General features: G+C 40.5%; 1 protein-coding gene across 8 annotated transcripts in view; it reads right to left on the reverse strand.

Moving 5' to 3' along the window:
• Positions 1-1,327: 1,327 nt before the first annotated feature.
• bi (T-box transcription factor bifid) overlaps positions 1,328-20,987 on the reverse strand; it is an 88,300-nt gene continuing 68,640 nt past the window's right edge. For 7 of the 8 annotated variants that reach the window (XM_069134307.1, XM_046616216.2, XM_069134308.1 and 4 more), the window contains 3 exons: positions 16,967-17,113; positions 15,109-15,185; positions 1,328-7,150 (listed from right to left, as the gene is read on the reverse strand). In XM_069134307.1, the coding sequence (XP_068990408.1) occupies positions 6,343-7,150; positions 15,109-15,185; positions 16,967-17,113 (1,032 nt within the window). In that variant the 3' untranslated portion in view covers positions 1,328-6,342. The remainder of the gene's footprint in view (positions 7,151-15,108; positions 15,186-16,966; positions 17,114-20,987) is intronic. The other variant, XM_046616213.2, reaches the window with a different exon arrangement.

A 20,987-nucleotide genomic window follows, 5' to 3' on the forward strand; every position in this document is an offset into this window, starting at 1 on the left:
TGAATACATTTTTCTCAGCGTCAACGATCTCGTAACGATCGGTCATGTGATTCTAATCATAGCAGGGCTCGGATATTCAGTATTAATTGAACATAAATTTGTACAGACCATCACACGCACCTGACGTCATGCGTCAGTGGAACCGGTTTCATCACGGACTTTTCCGACGATGAACTATTTGAAGAAATTCGTAAAAGGCAAACCGTTGATCTTTTACACAGGCTGTGTGCAGATGCCGCAACTAAACGTCATGTTTACTCTTCTAATTTCACTGTAATTCCTTTGATTTCCATTTTTTTTTTCTCTCTTGCATTTTTCATAGAGTCGAATATTCAAAGCACGTACCTTACATCATCCGCGGCTGCTGCACCAAAACTACACTTCAAATTCGCGGCAAAAGCTCGTTTCAGCCATCCAAGCGCATAAATTTCAAGACATAATAAAGCGACCGAATCGCTTCAAGGGACTTTGTTTAAAATAATTTTTCAGCGCACTGGCCAACACAATCAGAGAGGGTTCACAAGCGAACGTGTATGTTTACGAACAAGAGGTAAAAAGTATGCTACCAGAATTTTGAGCAATTTTGAATACAATTCGGTGTAGAATCGAGTTTCATGCGGTACTTTATCTGTTGTGCAAATTAAAGCATTCTTCGACTCAATTGTTATGTCAACTGGATTAAATGTGGATTTATACATGGGCATGGAAGTGAGGAACGGATTATCAAACTTCTACCCCGACTTTGCTGTCGTAAACATGACATAATCTGGCCCTGACCGCACGCCAAGTATCGTTACAGTCCGACCGTCGCGGCTGATTTGGATCTAGCCGGTGTCTCACACTGATCCTCAGCTCGTCGAATTTAACTCGCTTGCGAGTCTGCGCACTGCGCGCAACGCTGAGTCGGATTGTGGCCACCGTAAAATGTATACACTTTGCAGATACGGAAGAGACAAGTTCCGTCTGCTCTTTCTCGCCCAAGATTGCGATAGAAAAAATGTATATCAGTGAATTTTCCGTTAAGACTGTATACCTGGATATACGTGAAAATTTCTTTGATGAAAATACTGCCGGTTGACCGTAGATTGACTGGAGGTCTCGAATTTAAATGGCAAATAATCTTGGATGAAAAGTTGAGTTTGAATGTAAAAGCCGTATTTCTAAAAATCATTTGAATCTCTTTCATATCGAATATCTGTGCATTCCGAAATTTCGTTCGCTTCGATTTTCATCTTTCTCATCTACTGTAGAATGTTTGATAACGAATACGTAATTTATGCTACTTTCAATGGCGGATAGAAAATAAATTCTTCTCGTTCTACAATAATTTTGTTTCAAGTTGGAATTATATTTCAACAAAAGTATACGAATAGTTGTCATATAATTACGTGCACTCTGGGACGTGCCAGAAGTTAAATTACCGCTTTATTCACAATCAGTTCATTTCAATATGGATATTCACTCGCAGCTTCGGCACATCCATCGACATATATGATAATGTCATCAACATTATTGCAGTATAGGAAACGGGTTCAAGATTATGAAATAGCAACAAGCAATGGATGAAATACAAGAACAAGTGGTACAAGAGACGTTTGACAATTGATGAAAATGCCGAGAGGTAAATCACATTCACGGAGTGATAAATGAAGAAGAGACAGCGTTATTTTTAAATTAATATATAATTTCACTCATGTGAGGTTTGGAGTTTCGGCTGGGTCAAAGGGTCTTCGATATACAATACAAGCCATAGGAATACGAATCGGGGTTATCACGGCCACGCAGGACCGAGTTATTATTGCTTTATTTGAGGGTCGTGTTTGAATATCAGGGCAGTGGCTCAGGAAGAAAGTAACTTGTTGAGCAAATTTGCAAAAATTTTACAATACAGGAAACTGTTTACAGAGGCTTCGTTCCATCCCCACAAACGGGTGAGGGACACGACCCCGAGTATCACCCTTGAATATAATAGTTAACAATTTCTTATTTTCTTATCTCGTTTTGTGCATTTTACATAACGTGTCGAACAAACGAACGTCGATTCGTCCCTTGCGCATTTTTAATCAGAAGCACGGTTCTGCCGGAACGTCAAGCTTTCTTCCATCTTCATATACACGTCTATAACATATTACGATTCATCGACTCTCAAAAGCCGGCTAAAAACTTCAACTCGAGTGCAAGAGCAGCGATTCTGCGTTGACATCGTTGCGTGGTGGATACAAGTTTGGACCCTAGGAGAAAAAAATAAAACGAAAACAAGAAAATATTCAATGGATCCAGAACCGTGACTGATCTCGGTAGGATTGCGATTTTGTTGAAAATGTTGCCAACATTTTTACCGTTCGTTAATTACAGTTATGCGTAAAAAATTCATTTGAGATAGCGAAGCGCGTAATTAATCGTAAGCTTGTGGTTCAACCCGGTAATTTTAGACTGGCCTGCGAGGAAAAGAAATTTATCGACTTACCGTCGAATTTTGAGTAAATCTAAGCCTTGGTTTCGTATTTTCATATTTTTGGTTCGTATACGGTTGAAATAAATATAAATAAGGAGATATAATCGATTTGAAAAGTATAATTTTCTGCGGTGCTGTTACGTAGCCTAATACAATTCCTACTAATTGATCGCGTTTTCCAAATTTTTCTGCTATATAATATCATTTCTCTGTTACTCTCGAATTTATTATACACTTTAATCGCTATGTATAATATTCTCTAAAATTTAATCGTAATTTAGTTTAATAACTCCCTCGGTTGATACAAACGATATAATATAAGACTTTTCTTTTTTGTTTGTTATACGTTCCGTTTTTTATGATTGTAGTGGTTCTTTAAAATTCATCTTTTTGTTCTTGTTTACATTTCGTTTTCTACAATAAGAAGACTCTCACGCACGGATTGATTCTGATTCACCGACACGTTCTATTTATGTATTTATAATCAATAATCGTTATCTACAATTTCTAAAATTTATACAGGTTGCATCAAAGATAGATAGGTTGACGGAGAGAAACAGAAACGGTCAGAAAAAACGAGATAAAAACAATTATCAAGCAAGAGATCGAAAGTAATAATAGAAAAAAGCGGGAAGAAACGGAGCCGTGATGAAAAACATTAATAATAATAACAACAACAATAATAATAATAACAACGATAATAATAACAACAACGCATCATGTACCGAATGAGCCACTTTTAGTAGGTAAGTTTGATAAGCGAGAATATTATTTTGGTCTTTGAGCCAAACTCCACTTTTCGTTGGTTTGTGGATCCTTGTAAATTTTGAAGACTTCAGATCAAGAAAAAATCCAATAATTTCGAGGTAAGATCGATTCGATATTGTTTTGAGAGTTGAAAATCTTAAAAATGTGAATTTGATTAATTTGTACCACATTTCTTGTATTGGATATGAACGAAAAAGCTCCAACATGTGCATAACAATTGCATAATTTAATCGAATCACGATGTTTTAAAAACAATGAACTTATGCGTCCCGGATAAAATATAAATCACCCAATTCACGGCTCATTGTTTCTTCGAGTAGAAATATGATAAAAAAAATTAGGAGAATCCGTCGAGTGGTGGTCAAAAAATATATTTTACAAAAACGAAAAACGACGTTTCGGCCGGACCCTGACGACTATCTTCAGGAATTATTTGACAACCTTCATAGCCTAGATGTTGTTATAACGCCATTTTGGAAGGAAGTCTCGGTATAATAAAAAGACGTACATAAATTGAAAATTTACCAAAATCGCGAACTCGAACTTGACGATTACGAAAGAGTTGGAAGTAAAAACAAATGGTCTCAATTACGAGTTTGAAGAAGGTTTCATCTGTTTTTCGTCCATAATTTTCATAATTCGATTATAACCTTATCACAAGGCAACGGTAATTTCGATAAATACCTAATTGATAAGTTGTATTATTTTTTAAATCTATTTTGTATTTTTCGTTAGTTTTCTGTTCCTCTCTTTCCTCTCGATTTTACGTACTGTATATATAATAATTATCTGCACGCGATCTGTGAGTCATATAGAACTTGTTTCTGCATTTATGACTGAGTCTGTGTGAAACTTTACAAAATAGAATATACATATACTTTTCCGTCGAGTCAAATTACGTAATATTATTCCATCTAGATAAAGGTATTCATATGTGTATATATATACACACACCTAAATACGGCATGTATGGATAATATTAGTATGAAAAACGTAACTCTACTACTTCTGTCTCGATGCGAAAAAATCATTATGTCGATGGGGCAGCGTGCGTAGTACATGCGTTGATTATTATCACTATTATCATGATTATTATTCTTATAATATGATTCTAATTAATATAATATTTATATACTATAATAATTAATAATATAGAGGATAATGTTTATGTGTTTGTTTTTATGTGTGTGTGTATATATTATATATGTATATAAATATAATATATATGCATGTGCATGTACATATATATATATATATATACACATATATATATATATATATATATATAATATAATATCACTAGGGTACATATTTACAAGGTCGGAAATAATATCTAGAGGTGCTTTATATTGCGTTATCATTATTGTTATTATTATTGTTTTTCTTCATCTTCTTCTTCTTATTCTTATTATTATTATTAATAATATTACTATTATTATATATTCTTATTATTTAATATCTGCAGGTAGTAATTAGGTTTTTTTTTTATTTCGACCTTTTTTTTTAAATATTCATCTCCACATTACTTCAATTATTTTACTTTAGTGTTTTTCATTCTCTTTTCTTTCCCTTGCATTCTTGAATTTTTAATAATATATAACTGTAATTTACATCGTCGCTCGGCAACTTTTCTTACACGATCTAACGAACACCGTATAATATGTATGCATTTATGAATATATATATATATATATATAAATAGTAACGAGACATCGTTTGACGCTCCTCGATTCCGTCAATTACAGTACCTACAATGCACGGACGTTATATTTATATCCCCAATTTTTAATCTCTTTCTCGTAATATTTTTACATGTGTATAGATCGCATATTATAGATCGTTTTAAATTGCTCTCGGCCAAGTACCTTAATCGTCTAATATTTGTAAAAATCATAATTGTGCTTATTCGTTTATTTTTTCTTAGTTTCTTCCTGACTGATTTCACTTTGTCTTGTTTTTCATTCTGTTATATTATTTCCTTTCCTTTCATTGAAATCTCATCCATGATCGCTTATATTTATATATACATATATATATTTTATACATGCTTCAAGCTTGTGTTTATGCCATGTATGAAATATATACTTGTATATTTAATATTGCAATGCATGAATATATTCTCAACGTTTTACATGTCGTTAGTTTTTTTATCCTCTCCTCCTCCTCGTTTTCTTCTTCTTCCTCTTTAATATTATCATATGAATATTATCGTTATTACTATTAATATTTATTATTATTAATATTATATTTTCTATCAATTAAAGATGTATATTTACACACAGAGAGACACACCGTTGAGCCACAGTTCGTTTTGTTCGTTACGTTTTTCTGAAAAACGTCATTCAAAATTCGTCCAACAATTGTACATACACGTCGTAACTTCGCGGGTATTGCATTACATAGATAGCTACAATGATATCGGTAAACCGCGAGACTCGCTCGTCGATCACGAAAGACAGTCATACCGATATAATACCTCGTTCAGCAACAAGCGTTCAGTTATGTGTATCATGTACCTACATCACGAACGCTGTTGTTGCAATTGAAATCGTTCATTCGTTACGCGAGAGTTGTGAGAAAGAAAGAAAAAAACAAAGTTCACTCAAAAAAACCTCCACTTTCCTGCAGACTTTGAAAAGCCTATGTTGTTCTTTTTCTTCCCCTGCAGTAAATAAATGTTAAACGAGGCTAGCCATACGGTTATTAAAACATTTATACAACAGTTATATTATATATATATAATGTACGAAAAGATTGTATACTTCTTTATTTCGTTTTCCCTTTTTTCACGTATTTCACTCTTTTTCTTTTTCTATATTATAATTGTCAGGACTCTTCGCGGTTCTGTATTATAAATTGCACTTTGTATCGTCGGGGGAGGGTTTCCCTCCCTCTTTCCTCCTGTCCCTCCCTCCTTCCTCCTCCTCATCCGCGACGTCGTCCGCCGGTTACCCAAGCCCCTGATGAGGCCGAACCGCGTTCGGCTACGACGGCGGTGAAGTGGAATCGGGCTCGAGTTCGCCACCCTCCTCGGCATCGTCCTCCTCCCGACTAAATTCCTCCAGATCCCCGTCCTCCGGATCCGGTAGCGTGCTGGTAACACGTATCTCGGTCTCCTGTCACGGACTCGCACCGCCCCCGGTTTCCGTATCACCCATTCGACTCCCAGACACGGGTCCGGGGCTCGTCGTTCTCCGTTTCCGTTGCAAACCGTTCACCATATTCTCTATCGACTTGAGCTCCCCCGTCGAGGATGGCGTTCCGGTCAACGCGCCGCCGGGGGAGGGCGATCCCGTGGGAGGACGCGGGGGCGGCGAACGAGGACTGAGGGTCCGACTGCCCGGCGTCACCGTCTCGAAGGCCGAGCCGTGCGAGGGCGCCGGGAGACCGTAGGGGGAGAATCGGTGCCCCTTAAGCTGGTGAAGCGGGCTCGCCAGCGGGTGGGGATAGTGCGCGAAGAGCGCCGGGTGCTGGGAAGCCGCCAAGGCGAGTTGCGCGTTGAAGAGCATCCCCGGCGTCACGCCGGCGTGCAGGCCCAGAGGACTCGGGGGCAGCAGCGGACCGGGGCCCGGGTAGAGGCCCGGTACCGGAGGGTAGAGGCAGGGTAGGAGTGGGGGGTGGAGCGGTGGGCCCACCGAGACGTCGGGCCTCGGGCCCTCCGAACTCGCCGTCGCCGTGCCGCCGCTCTCCGAACCAGAGGAGTCGCTCCCCTCGCCTCGGTCGCTCGCCCGGTCATCCCGGTCCCTTGAGTGGTCCCGTTCCCGGTGATGGTGCGCGGGGTGCGGCGTGTCCGGGCCCACTACGTCAAGCAGTTTGTCGTCGTCGTCCAGGTCCGTCGCCGACGTCGAGGAGCGTCGCTTCTTCGGCGTCGGATCGCCGCCTGAGAGCCGGGAACCACCGCCTGACACGGTCAACAGCGCCTGTCTTCTGCAACAACGGCTCAGAGTTAGCAATCGCGAAATTACGACGCAGTGGATTTTTTTCGTTGGTTAAACGATTTCGGACTTGCAGTATGAGCGTAAAGCAGAACGTGTTTCAAACCGATCATTGTAGCCGCGTGTTTTTTCATTACCGTCAAGAATTGTATAATTGCAAAAGTTCCGAACGATTGAATCGCCCTAATTGAGATGTAGGTGCACGGATATACTTTAGAATGCGGGGTACATTTTTTTAACCTGTTGTATCCGTTCAATTTTTCTTTCAAATAGGAAAACGAAAAGAATAATCGGAAAATTATTCTTTCCTGCGCACATATGAAACGCGATATCAAAAAAAAAAAAATCATAAAAATTCCTCATTGTAAATAGTTAATTTACGCAGTTTTCGTACCATAATAATTAGATCGAATCGAATCGGAAATGTATTTGAAGCTAACGGTCAGTGTGCAGTCAAACATGCCGACGGTGATTATAGAACAGGATACTGAAGTTTGCTGACCGTAAATTTTCAATAAAATTTTACGGAAAATAGATCCTTTTATTTTACTAAAGATCCTTTGAAATTTGCTGAGATCGATTGTGCAGAAATCAGTTGAAAAAGTTACACGAAACTTGCAATCACTCTTACGTCTATAATATGACAAGGGAATAACATTTCGCATCAAGTTACTTCGCAAAAAGTTTAAGCAAATTTCGCTTAAAGTTCTTTCGATTTTGAATTTTGCAGTTATAAGTCTTTACGTATCTTAAAATTGGAAAAAAAATTTCAAACAAAAATCATGACAATTTACCTACAGCTGAAAATTTGTAAACGTTAACCGTGTATATCTGAAACAAAGTATGCGAAAGTATTGTTGACCGGATGTCTGATGGAAAAAAATGAAAAAAGAAAATCATAGATAGTACGAGAAAATGGAATATAATTTTAAGTCATTGTTAATTTTCATCCAAAGACTGTGACGTCGTAAGATTAACTCATTCTTTCGAATCTTTTCAATTGCACGTGCAATCGCAAATCTGAGAGTATGGACCAACTGCCCAATTCGCGTGGATATAATTACGTCGTTTATTAAGTGACAGATTATAAGGACATCCCGAGAGCGATTTGATTTAAAAATAAAAAATTCAATTCACGGTAATTCGTTCGCATTATGGAAATACTTGTACCCCAGGAAGAGCGGTGAGTGCAACGGACATGCCTCAAGACGCATGAAAAAGCTGATCGGATAATGCGTTCGAAACGTATTCAAGATACGCGCGTGCAGGCGTTTCACTGCTGTGATTAATATTATTATTATTATTGTTGTTGTTGTTGTTGTTGTTGTGGTTGTTGTTATTATTATTTTTATTATTGTTGTTATTATTATTAACGGCGAGGCAATAAATGAGTCGTAATTCAGAGATTTATCCAGGACAGAAGTTATTGCTTATGACAGACGTGGGATATAATTAATTATCTTAATTACACCGCCGGCGCGGTTTGCATGCACGAGTGCGCCAGTACTTAACCCAAGTTAGTAACCCCCATTCCCTCGGCCCACGTCTGCACCTGGGTCTTGGGTACGCCGGTATAACAAGCCAACCATCTTCCATGTTCCTTACCGTCAACGTTTAGTGCCGATGTCTGCGAACCCGGGTCGCTTTTGAATAATTTTGCGAATTTTAATTAAGAAAAACTCTCATAATTGACATTCCATAATGCGTTGTAAATGTTTTTGGGAAGTTATATACCTACTACAGATACTTGTGATTTCATAATTATCAATCATGACTCACATGAATTTTTACTGTTACCTGCAGCAGAATATTGTTTCGCGTATGGGTGCAGTACGAAAAAAAATCGACTTTGGTAATTATTACCAGAAAATTTGCCGTGTTGATTAATTCAGGAGAAACTTCGAGTTGTGGTTACTGTATTTCCTCCTTACTTGTTATCATTTTTTACGGTAAACGATAAATGTAGTACCAGGTACAGGGTGAAAGCGAGTTTTGATATAGCTCTAACCAGAAAATTTATTAAATGTGTGTTACTATTTTTTGTGCCTATGATCACTCGTACTATATTATCTTGTGACCACTCGGGTAACTTGCTGTTGGTGCAATAACGAATTAATGTTACGGACTTGTTCAGCTGAAAAAAGGTAGTAAACTAAACAAATAGATTCAATGCTACAATAACAAGAAAATCGAGTATTATATAACAACTATAAAATTACACTAAATTGACATTTGAACGACATTTTTTTGTAATTCAAACAACATTTAAACCGTTATTCTAATGCTACCCATTTTACTAGAATTTTATAATAACTGTACCGAATGAAACTTTTTTTTCATTGGACTATTGTTACATTAAATAATCACTTTCGCAACATTACGTTAGAATTCTAATAATATTCACTCGTTATTTTAACGCTATTCATTCCGTACCTACTACAACTTTCTATACGTAGCAAAATGAACAACATAAAATTTTGCGTAATACTTGAACATGAAAAGTAGTGAATTGAAATCACGTAACGATATATCGTACAGAAGTTGGCAAAAAATTACATAAAGTGGCTCACAAGAACGCTACAGAGCAGAAGGCGAGAAAAACACGGAGTTTCTCTTCCCTTCGTGTATCGTTACAGTGACGCACCCTTTAATAACAGGAATATTTCACACCTCTGACCTCTTACAAATTACAGCAGCGGTGGTTCAAGGACAATTACCGCGGCAAACTCTTTCACGTGTGGATGAGCTCTAACCGTTCGCGCTTTGTTCATCCCAAGGACAATGAGGAACCGAAAGAGACAGAGATAGGGAAAGGAACTCAAATGGAGAGGGAGAGAGAGAGGGAAACGTGGACTCGGCGCGAGAGAAGCGATTAGCTTCGTTGGCGAACAATTTTTCCACGCTTATATATGACGGTGAGCTTAAACAGCTGTTAAAGGCAAAAATAATGCGAAAATTTCGAAAGAATAAACCGCGTGCCAAGTGTTGAAATTCATGAGGGTCGTTGTAAGTATTGTGCTGGTGAACCCAAAGTTGAATGGTTTCAATTCGTTAAAGTTCCACTGACCTCCAACTTATCGTATAATGTTTTCGTCAATTTTCAGTTGACCAAGTAAATTCCAATAATTTTCCAGCATTCTGGCTGATTTCTAGTGATCTTTATGTTTTCCTGTGATTCACTCCAATCCATAAACCACTGAAAATCGCTTATCGTAGTGTTGAGATTATGCGAAGCGTTTGAGCCTAATTAAGTGGTTCAAGTACCGATGACCAATCTTCATAAGTAGCTACTATTTAGAACAAAAAGAAGCCTAGGAAGTCATTGAAAAACAATGGCAGTCACTAATCGGTGTTCCGGACATCGCCGGAAATCTCAAGTGAAGATAGACACCACACGAAATCAACGCCAATGAAACGACGGAATCATTCGTTCCATGTTGAAGGGTAAAAAATGAGCGGCAGACAGGGCAGCGCACGTAGGGTTGGACTGGGTCATGAACGTAGGGTTGTGTCGCGTCGTGCGGGGGTAGGTGAGCTCTCGTCCGATAACTCGGCGGTGTAAGCTGGATGTAAGTCCCAGGCAGAAGCAGCAATGCATCGGCACACAGTACGAGGCTTAGGAGTCCGGTAATTCCCCGTAATGCGATCAGCGCGGCGCACACAGAGAGATGACAGCAATGCCGTGCCGACGAGCAGAGTGGCGTCGACGATCACTCGGCGTCGCTTCTTCGCACACACTCTTCGTCCATAGATCAATAGTACATTGAGTAAGGTTCTCGCGTACATGAACCCAGTCCGCATGTCGGCACGTCGATAAGTAGGTCTTACATTTTTTTCAATAGCTTTAAAATCCAGTCGCAGTATCTAGTCGAGAAGATTTTTGGTATTTTGTTTTTGAAGTTATTTGGTTTTTTTTTTTTTTTTTGACCTACGGTTTCTGGGTCGGGTTGAAATTCCGAATTTGAAAAGTACCGAAAGCGCTAAATTCCGAATTTTTTGATGGCGAAACTTAACGAAAAGAAATTAATTTTTGACGAAACATCAAAGTGTCGTATGGTCCGAAACCCGACACTCAAAGTTACGAAAGTGCGAAGTTCCGAAAGGATAAAATGCCGAAAGGGCACAACTCTCACCAGGTGAAGTTCCGAAAGTGTGAAAGTGAGAAAATTAAAAAATCTGAAACATCGAAATTCTGAGTGATCGAAGGTTTTCAGTTTCGTGAATTTCTGGCTTGGTAAAATTTCACCGCTTTGATATTTCTTTGTTTTGGATTTTCGATACTTTTACGTTCGAAATCCTGGTCATTTCGAGTTTCGGTTTTTCTGATTTTGTTATACCCACTCGTTGAGTAAACTACGCTGTGTGAGTATATGTTAAGTTTCGCAATTTTAATCTGTCGAAACTTTATTCTTCGGAATTTTCGGAATTTTACATTTCGGAACTTTGAGCCGTCGGCTTTCCGAACATTTGAAACTTTGTTCTTTCGTAAAAGCTTGATTTTTTTACTTCAATTTTTTCCACTAAATAATATTCGGAATTAGGCGCTTTCGGAACTTTTCAAATTCGGAATTCCAGCTCCGCCTCACCGTTTTTGAAGTATCGTTCGTTTCTTTGAAACTCTGACCACGAAGAGCTGTTTACACGTGAACCTGAATGTTCGAAAAATATTTATTCCATCCAATTCGGCAACTCCGATTCACTTTATACTTGGTGTTTTTTCCGTACGCGTAAATTTCTATACAATAACATTTTCCACGGGAATCTCTGCGCAGAATTCGTGGAAAGTTTCGTAATCGTTAATTTTTAGTATACAATACGATATAATACGTTTGCTAAAAACATACGTGATGTAAGCGAAGAGTTCTAGTTCTTGTTAAAATAGCGAAATCTCCGCGTTCTGCGTCGCGTTACATTGAACGACAGTAACAGTCGCAGCAAGCGTGAATTCCAGTATTCACCTCGAGGCGAGTGGCACTGCGCAGTGGTTAGGAATGAAATATGATTGAATTTATGGCTTGAATCATAATTGACGTTGCTAATGCGGATGGCATATTAATTGAGCCGGTTGTTCGAGTCAATTTACATTCGTATGACAAGTTGCAGTGTTACCACAGCCTATACTGTACGTTCTGTAACATTGCGGTACGGAGACAAGACCATCAATAACAAAGCTTGACCGCTTATATGCATCACACGCGACTGCAGTTCGAAAGGATTTATACCCGAGAGTTGACGAACCGTTTCAATTCCCACCTTTCCCCGTATAATTTTCGACAATTTTCACGAAAATCAGCGAACTCTATTCCCAATCGAACTCGAAAAACTCGACGCAGCCCCTGTTTTATAATCGACTCTTGATCCTCGGCGACCCCAACGATCCCGGTTTCAGCCAACAGAAACTGCGTCCGTGCGTTTTAGCCTCCTACGAAAGGCAAAGATCAAACCGTTCAAAGCGATACGAAGGGGTGAAACGGGGTGGTTATGGGGATGGGGGTGGGAGTGGAGGTGTGGGGCTACCCTTGTCGCCGTTCCTTTGCGCCTCGCGCGAGGTGAACGCACACCGTCATGCCTGGATTATATTAGGTAGTGTCGCCGCGACGATGTGCAGGGGTGACGCAGGGTGCGAATTCGCCGCCCTGATCTCTCCTCTGCATTTTAAATTTCTACCCCCTCCGCTTTCCCTTCCTTCTGCAGAAGGGACGCCAAAGGGAATCTTTGTGCATACGATACGCGTATATATATATATACACCATATGTGTGTGTGTATCGTATATGTGGTGTATAGATGAACGAAATAGATGCGAAGCTTTTAACGCTGTGAAGAGGTTAAAAGAGACGGGAAATTTTTTTTTTTTTTTCGGAATAATCTGATTTCCTTTTTTTGTTTCTCAGTTTTTATTTCCCGGTTGGCTATTCTTCAAAATACAATCATCGATGTAGTAGTATCGTTAATAATGTTTAATTGAGAGAAGCGATAAAAAGCGAATTTCGGAAACGGAAAATTGAGATGCAGATTTGACTACTGAAATAATACAGTAGACTTGATTTTTCAGGCTAACTAACTAACGATGAGTAAAAAGTGATTTTCGATGTATAATAAATTCAATTTCAATTGTAATATGAAACCGAACATTTTTATAATCCAGCATAAAGCTCGACGAGCCTTTTTCAACATCACATAGGTACGACTGAAACAATGAATTGCATGCATGCGCATACATACTGCGACACGAAGAGGAGCTATATGGCGAAAAAGTTTTCGCGACAAAGGGATAGCCCCTATAACCCTTTGTGAAGCGACAGCCCGGAGGCCGGAGGAAGAAACGAGGAGGGAAGAGGGAAAAAGATAAGGAAAAAAACAAATTTCAATAGGGAAAAAAAGGATGTACAGAATATAATGTACAGAAAAAAGAGTTCACACACGTCAAGTGGTTCGTATAAGGGATGAAAACCCCCTGGCGAGTATCGCGAATCTCGCGTACATATATAGTAACTATGCACGCGAACGAGAGCTCCGCCCTTCAGCATCACTATGCTAATCCGATGATTGGCTCCAGGTCTGTTTAATCTCTCTTTCCCCGGGCCACCCTCAACCACCGTTAAGCGAAACCATGAGCCAAAACTAACCCTTATTCTAATTAGTCAACCATGCTTTATCCTGCACCTTCGACCTCGCGATGACTCGATTTGCATATTCGCTCGATTACACCTTTCTCGATGCAACGCCGCATGCCTCTTTCTCTCTCTCTCTCTCTCTCTCTCCCCCCCCTATCTCTTCCTCTCTGTGGCACTTTTGACGAGGCGGAGGAGCAATTTCGCTATCGCATTCTTTATCGACTGTAAATCGGAAGTCACGGACGAAAATGGACTTGCCGCTGTTCAAGTTGAAGTGAGAATTTATTCAACCAATATTTTCCACACGAGGACAGGTATATCCACATTATTTTGAACCACCTTAGCGAAGGCTGCGCGGTATAAAAGAGCACAAGTGTTAGCCGCGTCCGCGCGCGATAAAGAATTGATGCAATAAGTGTAGCATAATGGTCCGAAAGCCCGGATGGCTCGGGGGTTTTGCGGGATATCAGAATAGGTAGATATAACGCGGTGGGAACCTATGCATACTAAGGTAACGTCATCAAAATCCACTTGAATCTTCACCCCGAGCTGAATGAAAACGAAATGGCTTTGAACGCGGCGCTCGGTGGCTGCGGCGTTAACAATACCCCGGGGGTGGTCTTCCCGCGCATAAGCTCATAAACTTTCAATATTGAATACAAATGGATATCTCTGTCTACTTTTGAGGGGTGCAAATGAGCCGAGCCTTACCGACGAGTTCGCCACCCTCCCATCCGGAATGGGGCTTGTCCCCCGTTAAGGTTAGGCTTATGGTTACTACACTGATACTGTCGAGGGACGAGAAAGTTTCTACTAAAAATAAATTAGCACGGCTTTAAAAATTTCTCCGGAATACTTGGACGCTTTTAGTTATCCTTGTTCCTTGCGTGGCTGCACGCTTTGTGAATTAAGTTCCCTAACTTGTTTCAAGGCAGTGTTATGCGTACGGAAGAATCTGCTACGGCTTAAGGTACTTGATAAGGTACCCTCAACGCAACTTGTGGACGTATTCGTTACGCGTGATCTGAGATTATGAACAGGAATGGCACGTAGCTGCTTTGATCTACTTAAAACACCAATTTTCAAACACTCGAGTGTAACGAGTATCAAAAACTTGCGTCAAAACGTGCTCGAAGTTGGTTTTCACTCGTGAATCGAGTAATTGAAGGGATTAAAATTCAAATGAATAAATACAGAATAATGTAAGGTTCTTCACAAATCATGCAAACCTATCTTATTATTGCAGGTAAAGATTTGAGTGGTAATATAACCGAAGGAAGGAACTTGATTTCCGAAATTCACGGTGCAAATAAAAATTTTGAAAGCGATACTCACTTTTTCTCTCTCTTTCCGGCCCCCGTATCCCTGAAACCTTTTGCAAACGGGTTGTTATCGATTTTCAACTGCGTGATCTGAAACAACGAAAAGACACTAATAAAATAAAAGATCAGATAAAAATTTACATCCTCGATTTATCATGACATAATTAATCGAAACTTTGAATATTTTCCAAACATGCTACTTTTGCCTGAACAACTTGCAATTCGCAATATTAACGATAAGAATGAATTTCAGTATCACAAAAATCGAGATATGATAACGAAAATATTTCCAGATAACAGCTGTACGCTTTACTCTAAAAAATGTACGTTATTTTATCTATGCATTCTGTAAATAAGGTATGACGGCGAACCATCGGAAATGAAGCAGCCTTCGACGAAGGACATTGTACGTACGATAACAAGACGAACAAGGTATGGCGATTATTGCATTGCTTCTGCCCCGGGTGCTGGACCGGAAGTCCACATTTACTTTGCTTATTCGGTGCTGTTTCAATAGACTGACCGTGAATCATTCGAGAGAACGAACTCGGATCCATTCTGTTCAACGGCACGGTTCACGTTGCTTTCCGTACGATACGAATCACAGCAGTTTCAGACAAGTTTGCCTTGTCGGGGAAAAGAAAATGGAAGTTCCCAATCTTCCACTTTCTTATACTTCGTTCGAAGTAGCCACAGATAGTTATAGCGACTTGTTTGAGTATGAGAAAATGAACCGTATTGGATCACAGATTGATTTTCATTTACCGGTAGTAAAATTTCTCTCTAACACTAACAGAACGAGACTGATAACCGTAACACTTTTTAAAACAAAGAAACTTTTCATTTGTAATAAATTCATTCGACCCATTTATTCACTGCTTTAACAGTGAAAGAAGCGCAGGTTCTAGTCGAAAATAAAATACGCAATGCTGGATGTATCTCTCGCAGATAAAATGGTTTCTTGGAAGAGCAGATATTACAGTACGTTATACGGATATTGGCGCGTGAAGAGTCAAAGCTTTCTTTGGTAACGCGACGACGAGGTTTACCGAGAAAAAGTTGATGCTTCGAAGAGTTTCGGATATACTTGACATACTTTCAACGTGACTGATTCCGTCTTGCCGATGTTCGAGAGAATTTTCTCGTATAACATGGATATATAACGTACGAAGAAGAGCAGGTAGTGAAGAGATTGAGAATTGGCGATTAGATGCAAAGTTTCGTTTTGTAAAGAAGCGGGGAATAGGATGAAAAAACCAGCGATACCTCGAATTAAGTGTTTTCAAAAAGAACAAACAAGACCGCTTCCTGTCCAATAATTGCATGCACTCTATGGTATGGGTTTACACGTTTTACGATATCCGCCCCTCTTCCGATGATGGGCATCGGCCAATTGTACGTCCAGCAGATAAGCTTAATGGATTGCAGTGCCCGGCGTAGGCATAATGGTTAAGAGAGAGGCGGGGAGTAGTTTTTTTTTTCTTCTTCTTCCATCCTCGACGTACGTACGTCTATGGCGCGTAAACGCGTGTATGTGGAGGTACACGCCTGTGTATACGTGTACATAGTAAACGATTCCTAAAACGGGGGCTTAAAAGGTTTATAGGTTTCTACCAAAGTACAAAGGCAGAAAATCAAACACAGATGACGCGAGGGAATGTCATCCGACACGTGGGAAAGGACCGAGCTGGGTATGGACACGTGAGATCGACGCTACGCGACCGGAAACGGAATTGTAAACGGTCAAGTTGTGTCACGGTTTGTCACGCGGTTTGACCGATGCCGCAATTTCCGATCCGGCAGCAATTGCGATATTGTCGGGCGAAAAAGCACGCGCCGAGATGTAAAAATTTGATTCTGTGCAAACCAACCTTTTCGTTTTGGTATGCAGTTACGGCGATGAACTCGGTTTCCTTGAACACGTAACTTCTGAAGGTCGAGTAGGGCAGTTTCAGGATGTCGTTAGCTCTGACGAGATGAAACCTCGGCTGATACTTGTGCATCGAGTTCAGTATCGTCTGTAACAAAAAATTACACCATACATTGGGACAGACTATTTTATCCAAGTTATTTGTATCCGAGAGGTTTAACCACCCCTATAAAATCTCGTGTACAACAGACTGCAGCGATGCTTATTGAATACGCGTGAAATCGGGGTCAGTCTCGTCGTAATCGCTCTCGCAACAAGACAATATATTTACAATAGAAATGAACTTGCAAGAACGGAGAATTGTTAAAATCTGGTGTACACAAGAAAATTGGTGAGAAGTTATACCCTCGAACGGTACTCAAACTTTTACGAAGTTGAATCCAGAATTGTTTTCGAACATTGACTATAGTTTTTTAGTCCATAAAACTCCGTGCGCGAAGACAGTAAAAGTGCAGAGCGTCTGCATTATTGCGTGCGAAATGAAGGAGAAGAAGAAAAAGGAAATATCTTTAGACCGTTGTTACACGCACTGGCTACCACCGAACCTTTGAGAAGAGGGGGCGGAAGAAAAGAAGAAACATTATTCGTGCAACTATTACAGGAGCAAATAACAGAGCACAGGCAATACATGCGGTGCATGCGGTATGCATTGGAGGAGCACCCCTAGCCGCATGGTGCAACCACACGGCGTGAACAAACCCACCGCCTAGGCTACGATCGGCCGCGATTATATCGCCTGTTATTTATTCACGGGGTAGCTCGTGTGCTTCGTCCCGACGCTCCAGCTTTGTAATATAAAAGTGCACGATCCACGTAGGAGCCCGGTGAGTCAATCCGATACCTATCCGTGGACCTGCGATCGGTGTGGTATCGATTTTTAGAAATTACTTGCTGGATATTTTGACGGAATTTTGAAATTTTTTAATTTTTCCCATGCACGCTCACCGTTTTTATACCCAGCATATGATACTGTCACTCTGTTCGAATAGTAGAGTATCTTCGAAATCACTTTCAACTCGTCACGCGCGAGTTCGTGGAAATTTCAGTTGAAATATCGAGTGAAATCTTCACGAACTTTGTATGAACATGTGGTTGAGGAATGAAGTAATTATAACTGAAAAGTTTGATAAATTCTTTCTACGATATTAGAAATTGTGCTACAAGTGAAAACGTGTCTGCGCCAATGTTTGACACTTTTTTGCTTTCTTCAATTTTCAGTGTACGAAATATGAGTCAATTTTTCAAGTAGCAAAAAATTCGAGTTATAAATCGATCCCGGTAAGCTGTCGTATCACCTGTCGAACAATAAAATTTCAGCAAATCTTTTTCAACATAGCTAATTAATTAGAGTTCGCAAACGCGTGACTTACCAGCACCAGGATAGCAAAGTCATTATTCAACTTGAGTATATGTGTAAGAATGTAGCGAGTAGGCGCTCACTGTTAAAATTTTGAATACAATGGAGTGATTGGTTACAAGATCAATCCTTAATGATCGATTAAACCCATCAATTGTACAAATTTACCTATAACTTTTCAATTGTAAACAACAGGTATGTTTTAAAATGCAAGAAAAGAGTAAGAAAATAGAGCTAATTAAAATGAGAGCCGTAATTGAAAGGAGATTTGCCAGGCCAAATTTGGTATAACCGTATAGAAATTGAAAAGTGAGCTCGGGTATCGAGTGGATCGCGCGGTGCAGATTATAAAAAGCGCGAGAACCGAAAACATCAATGCTACAAGCGTCATTACGATCGCAATTAGTTTGCGCCAGGGCTTAATTGTCGTTGTACCGGATTAGGTCGGGACGGCGGGTAAACAGGGGCGAACAAGGGCGCGATGTGTTATTCAAATCGACGCCCAGCGATTCCTGCAAGCTCCGGCTGCCGCGCAAGCTGAACCCTGCGGAAATGTACGTACCAAACTCGAACGAGCACGGCCACGCGAGATTTATCGCGAACACGGGTTGGACGGCCTTTGTAACGAGACCAGCTCGCGTGCGGACGCACGCACGTAGGAAAGAGAAGAGGAGAAGAGAGGAGAGAAGGACGACGGGACGGAGGCACGCAGGATGCAGGAATTGACGCTGCCCGCAAATCGAAGACATAAAATCTCTAAACGATTACTGCGGAGGTGGTTTGGATGGAATAAGGCGATTTCCGCTTCGGAACGGCGGCGCCCGATTCTTCGCGAGAAGAAACGCTTAGCCGCGAATGCCGGACGATCTTCGCCTCCGGGATTCCCCCGTCCCTATGCAGATGCCGTTCTTCTACCGCGCCGCTTTGTGCGATTCCAGCTCCCGCTCCATCGGCTAACAAGATTGTCCCCGACATTCTCGAGGAGATGCGGGAATCGAAACCGGCATTGCGATAAATAAATTGCCGCAGTGCTTCGAACGGTTTTTTCATTCTTCCTTTGTTTTTTATGGTTTTTTATAATTTTTTTTTTTTTTTTTTTGTATTATTTCGAATGCTTTTGAATCGAACTTTTCGAGGCACGCAAAGATCGTTCGTTGGCTAATGTGCGTAAATCGTGTTATATAGTTGCAGTGGGGATTATCTTCTGCAATACCGAAACAGCGAGAGGGATCTGGGATATTCTGGTACGGCGAAAGAGAATTCAAAACAAATAAACTTTCAATTTGAAATACGTGCTCTGCGCAGTTCAGTTGTATAACACTTATGCCGATAAAAATGGCGAATTGAAAAACTGGCTTCATACTGCCAAAGTAGCACTACGGCGATCAGAGTGCTAGGTTTGTGGCAAGCGATCGATCTTCGGGTATTGCATAATTAAAGAGACGCATTCTACGTTTTGATTGATTTTCAACCATTCAATCGTAATTAAAAATAACCGATGTATTCTGTTTTTCAATATTCGTTTTATTTCTCGTTTAACTAAAAACTCAATAATGATGCAAGATAAATACTCAATTGGCATTTCGGTAAATTAATGATTGATCACTCAGAGTACGTCACAGCTAATTATTGAATTCGATTTAATCGCTTGCGGTGTGAGTTTCATTTCAGATTTAGTTTCTTATTATTTTTTTCCAACGTTCGAGATTCTACTGGTTTAACGTCATCTCCATATGTAACTTAATTAATGTCAAGAATATCCGTCCCAAACGATTCGAAGTATAACGTAGGTACCTGTGCGCACGGACGTCAATCATTAACTTTACTTAACATAAAACTGTGATCAAAAAAATTCATCTCTTCCCAAAGTTTCATTGGCAATAGCATTGAACGCGAAATAGTCTTGCAGTAATAGTCTTGTTCCTATAGTGCAGTACAGTTCTCGCGAAAAAATGCGCATCTCTCTCTCTCTCTCTCTAACTCTCCTCTGAAAATACTCGACTATCCTAAAGACGCAATCAATCCGTCACGCGGTATACGATCAGCGACAAAGGTCGATATTAGCTAGGCGAGTAACGTGGAATCGTGAAGTCGAGGCCATTACGATTTACGATATTCAGCAAGAGTGTGGGGGGGGGGAAGCTGTCGGCAAAACGTAAGGGGAAATAATTAGCGGTGTATATGCCTACAGACATATATATTAAAGCCGGAAAGATTGCATTATCAGGTCGTTTGTCATTAGCCTATCAAAGTCGGCGAGCAGCTCCGAGTCTCCGCGATTTCTCGGTCGAATGAATAACTGCGCAGGGTCCGGGGATCGAAAACGGTATGTGCGAACACGGCCAGCAATTAGTATTTCTCAGGAACCAATATCTCCAGAAGCCTGCCAGCAGCACCGATTCCCCCGCTGCTAATGCATCGACGAATGGCCGCGCCAAAACCGCCGCAGCGTATTTTAAAGCGAGAAACTGGAGGAGAACCGAGTTTCCCGCGGATTCTCGCCCGCGCACCGAACTGCGGCCTCAATTGAGAACCAGAGATAAGCTCTCGTCCCTCCGGAGGGGGACGGGACGAGTCGCGTACAGAAGCCGCGGCGGCTAATGAC

This window comes from Neodiprion pinetum, chromosome 3, assembly GCF_021155775.2.
Source record: "Neodiprion pinetum isolate iyNeoPine1 chromosome 3, iyNeoPine1.2, whole genome shotgun sequence".
Lineage (NCBI taxonomy): Eukaryota > Metazoa > Arthropoda > Insecta > Hymenoptera > Diprionidae > Neodiprion > Neodiprion pinetum.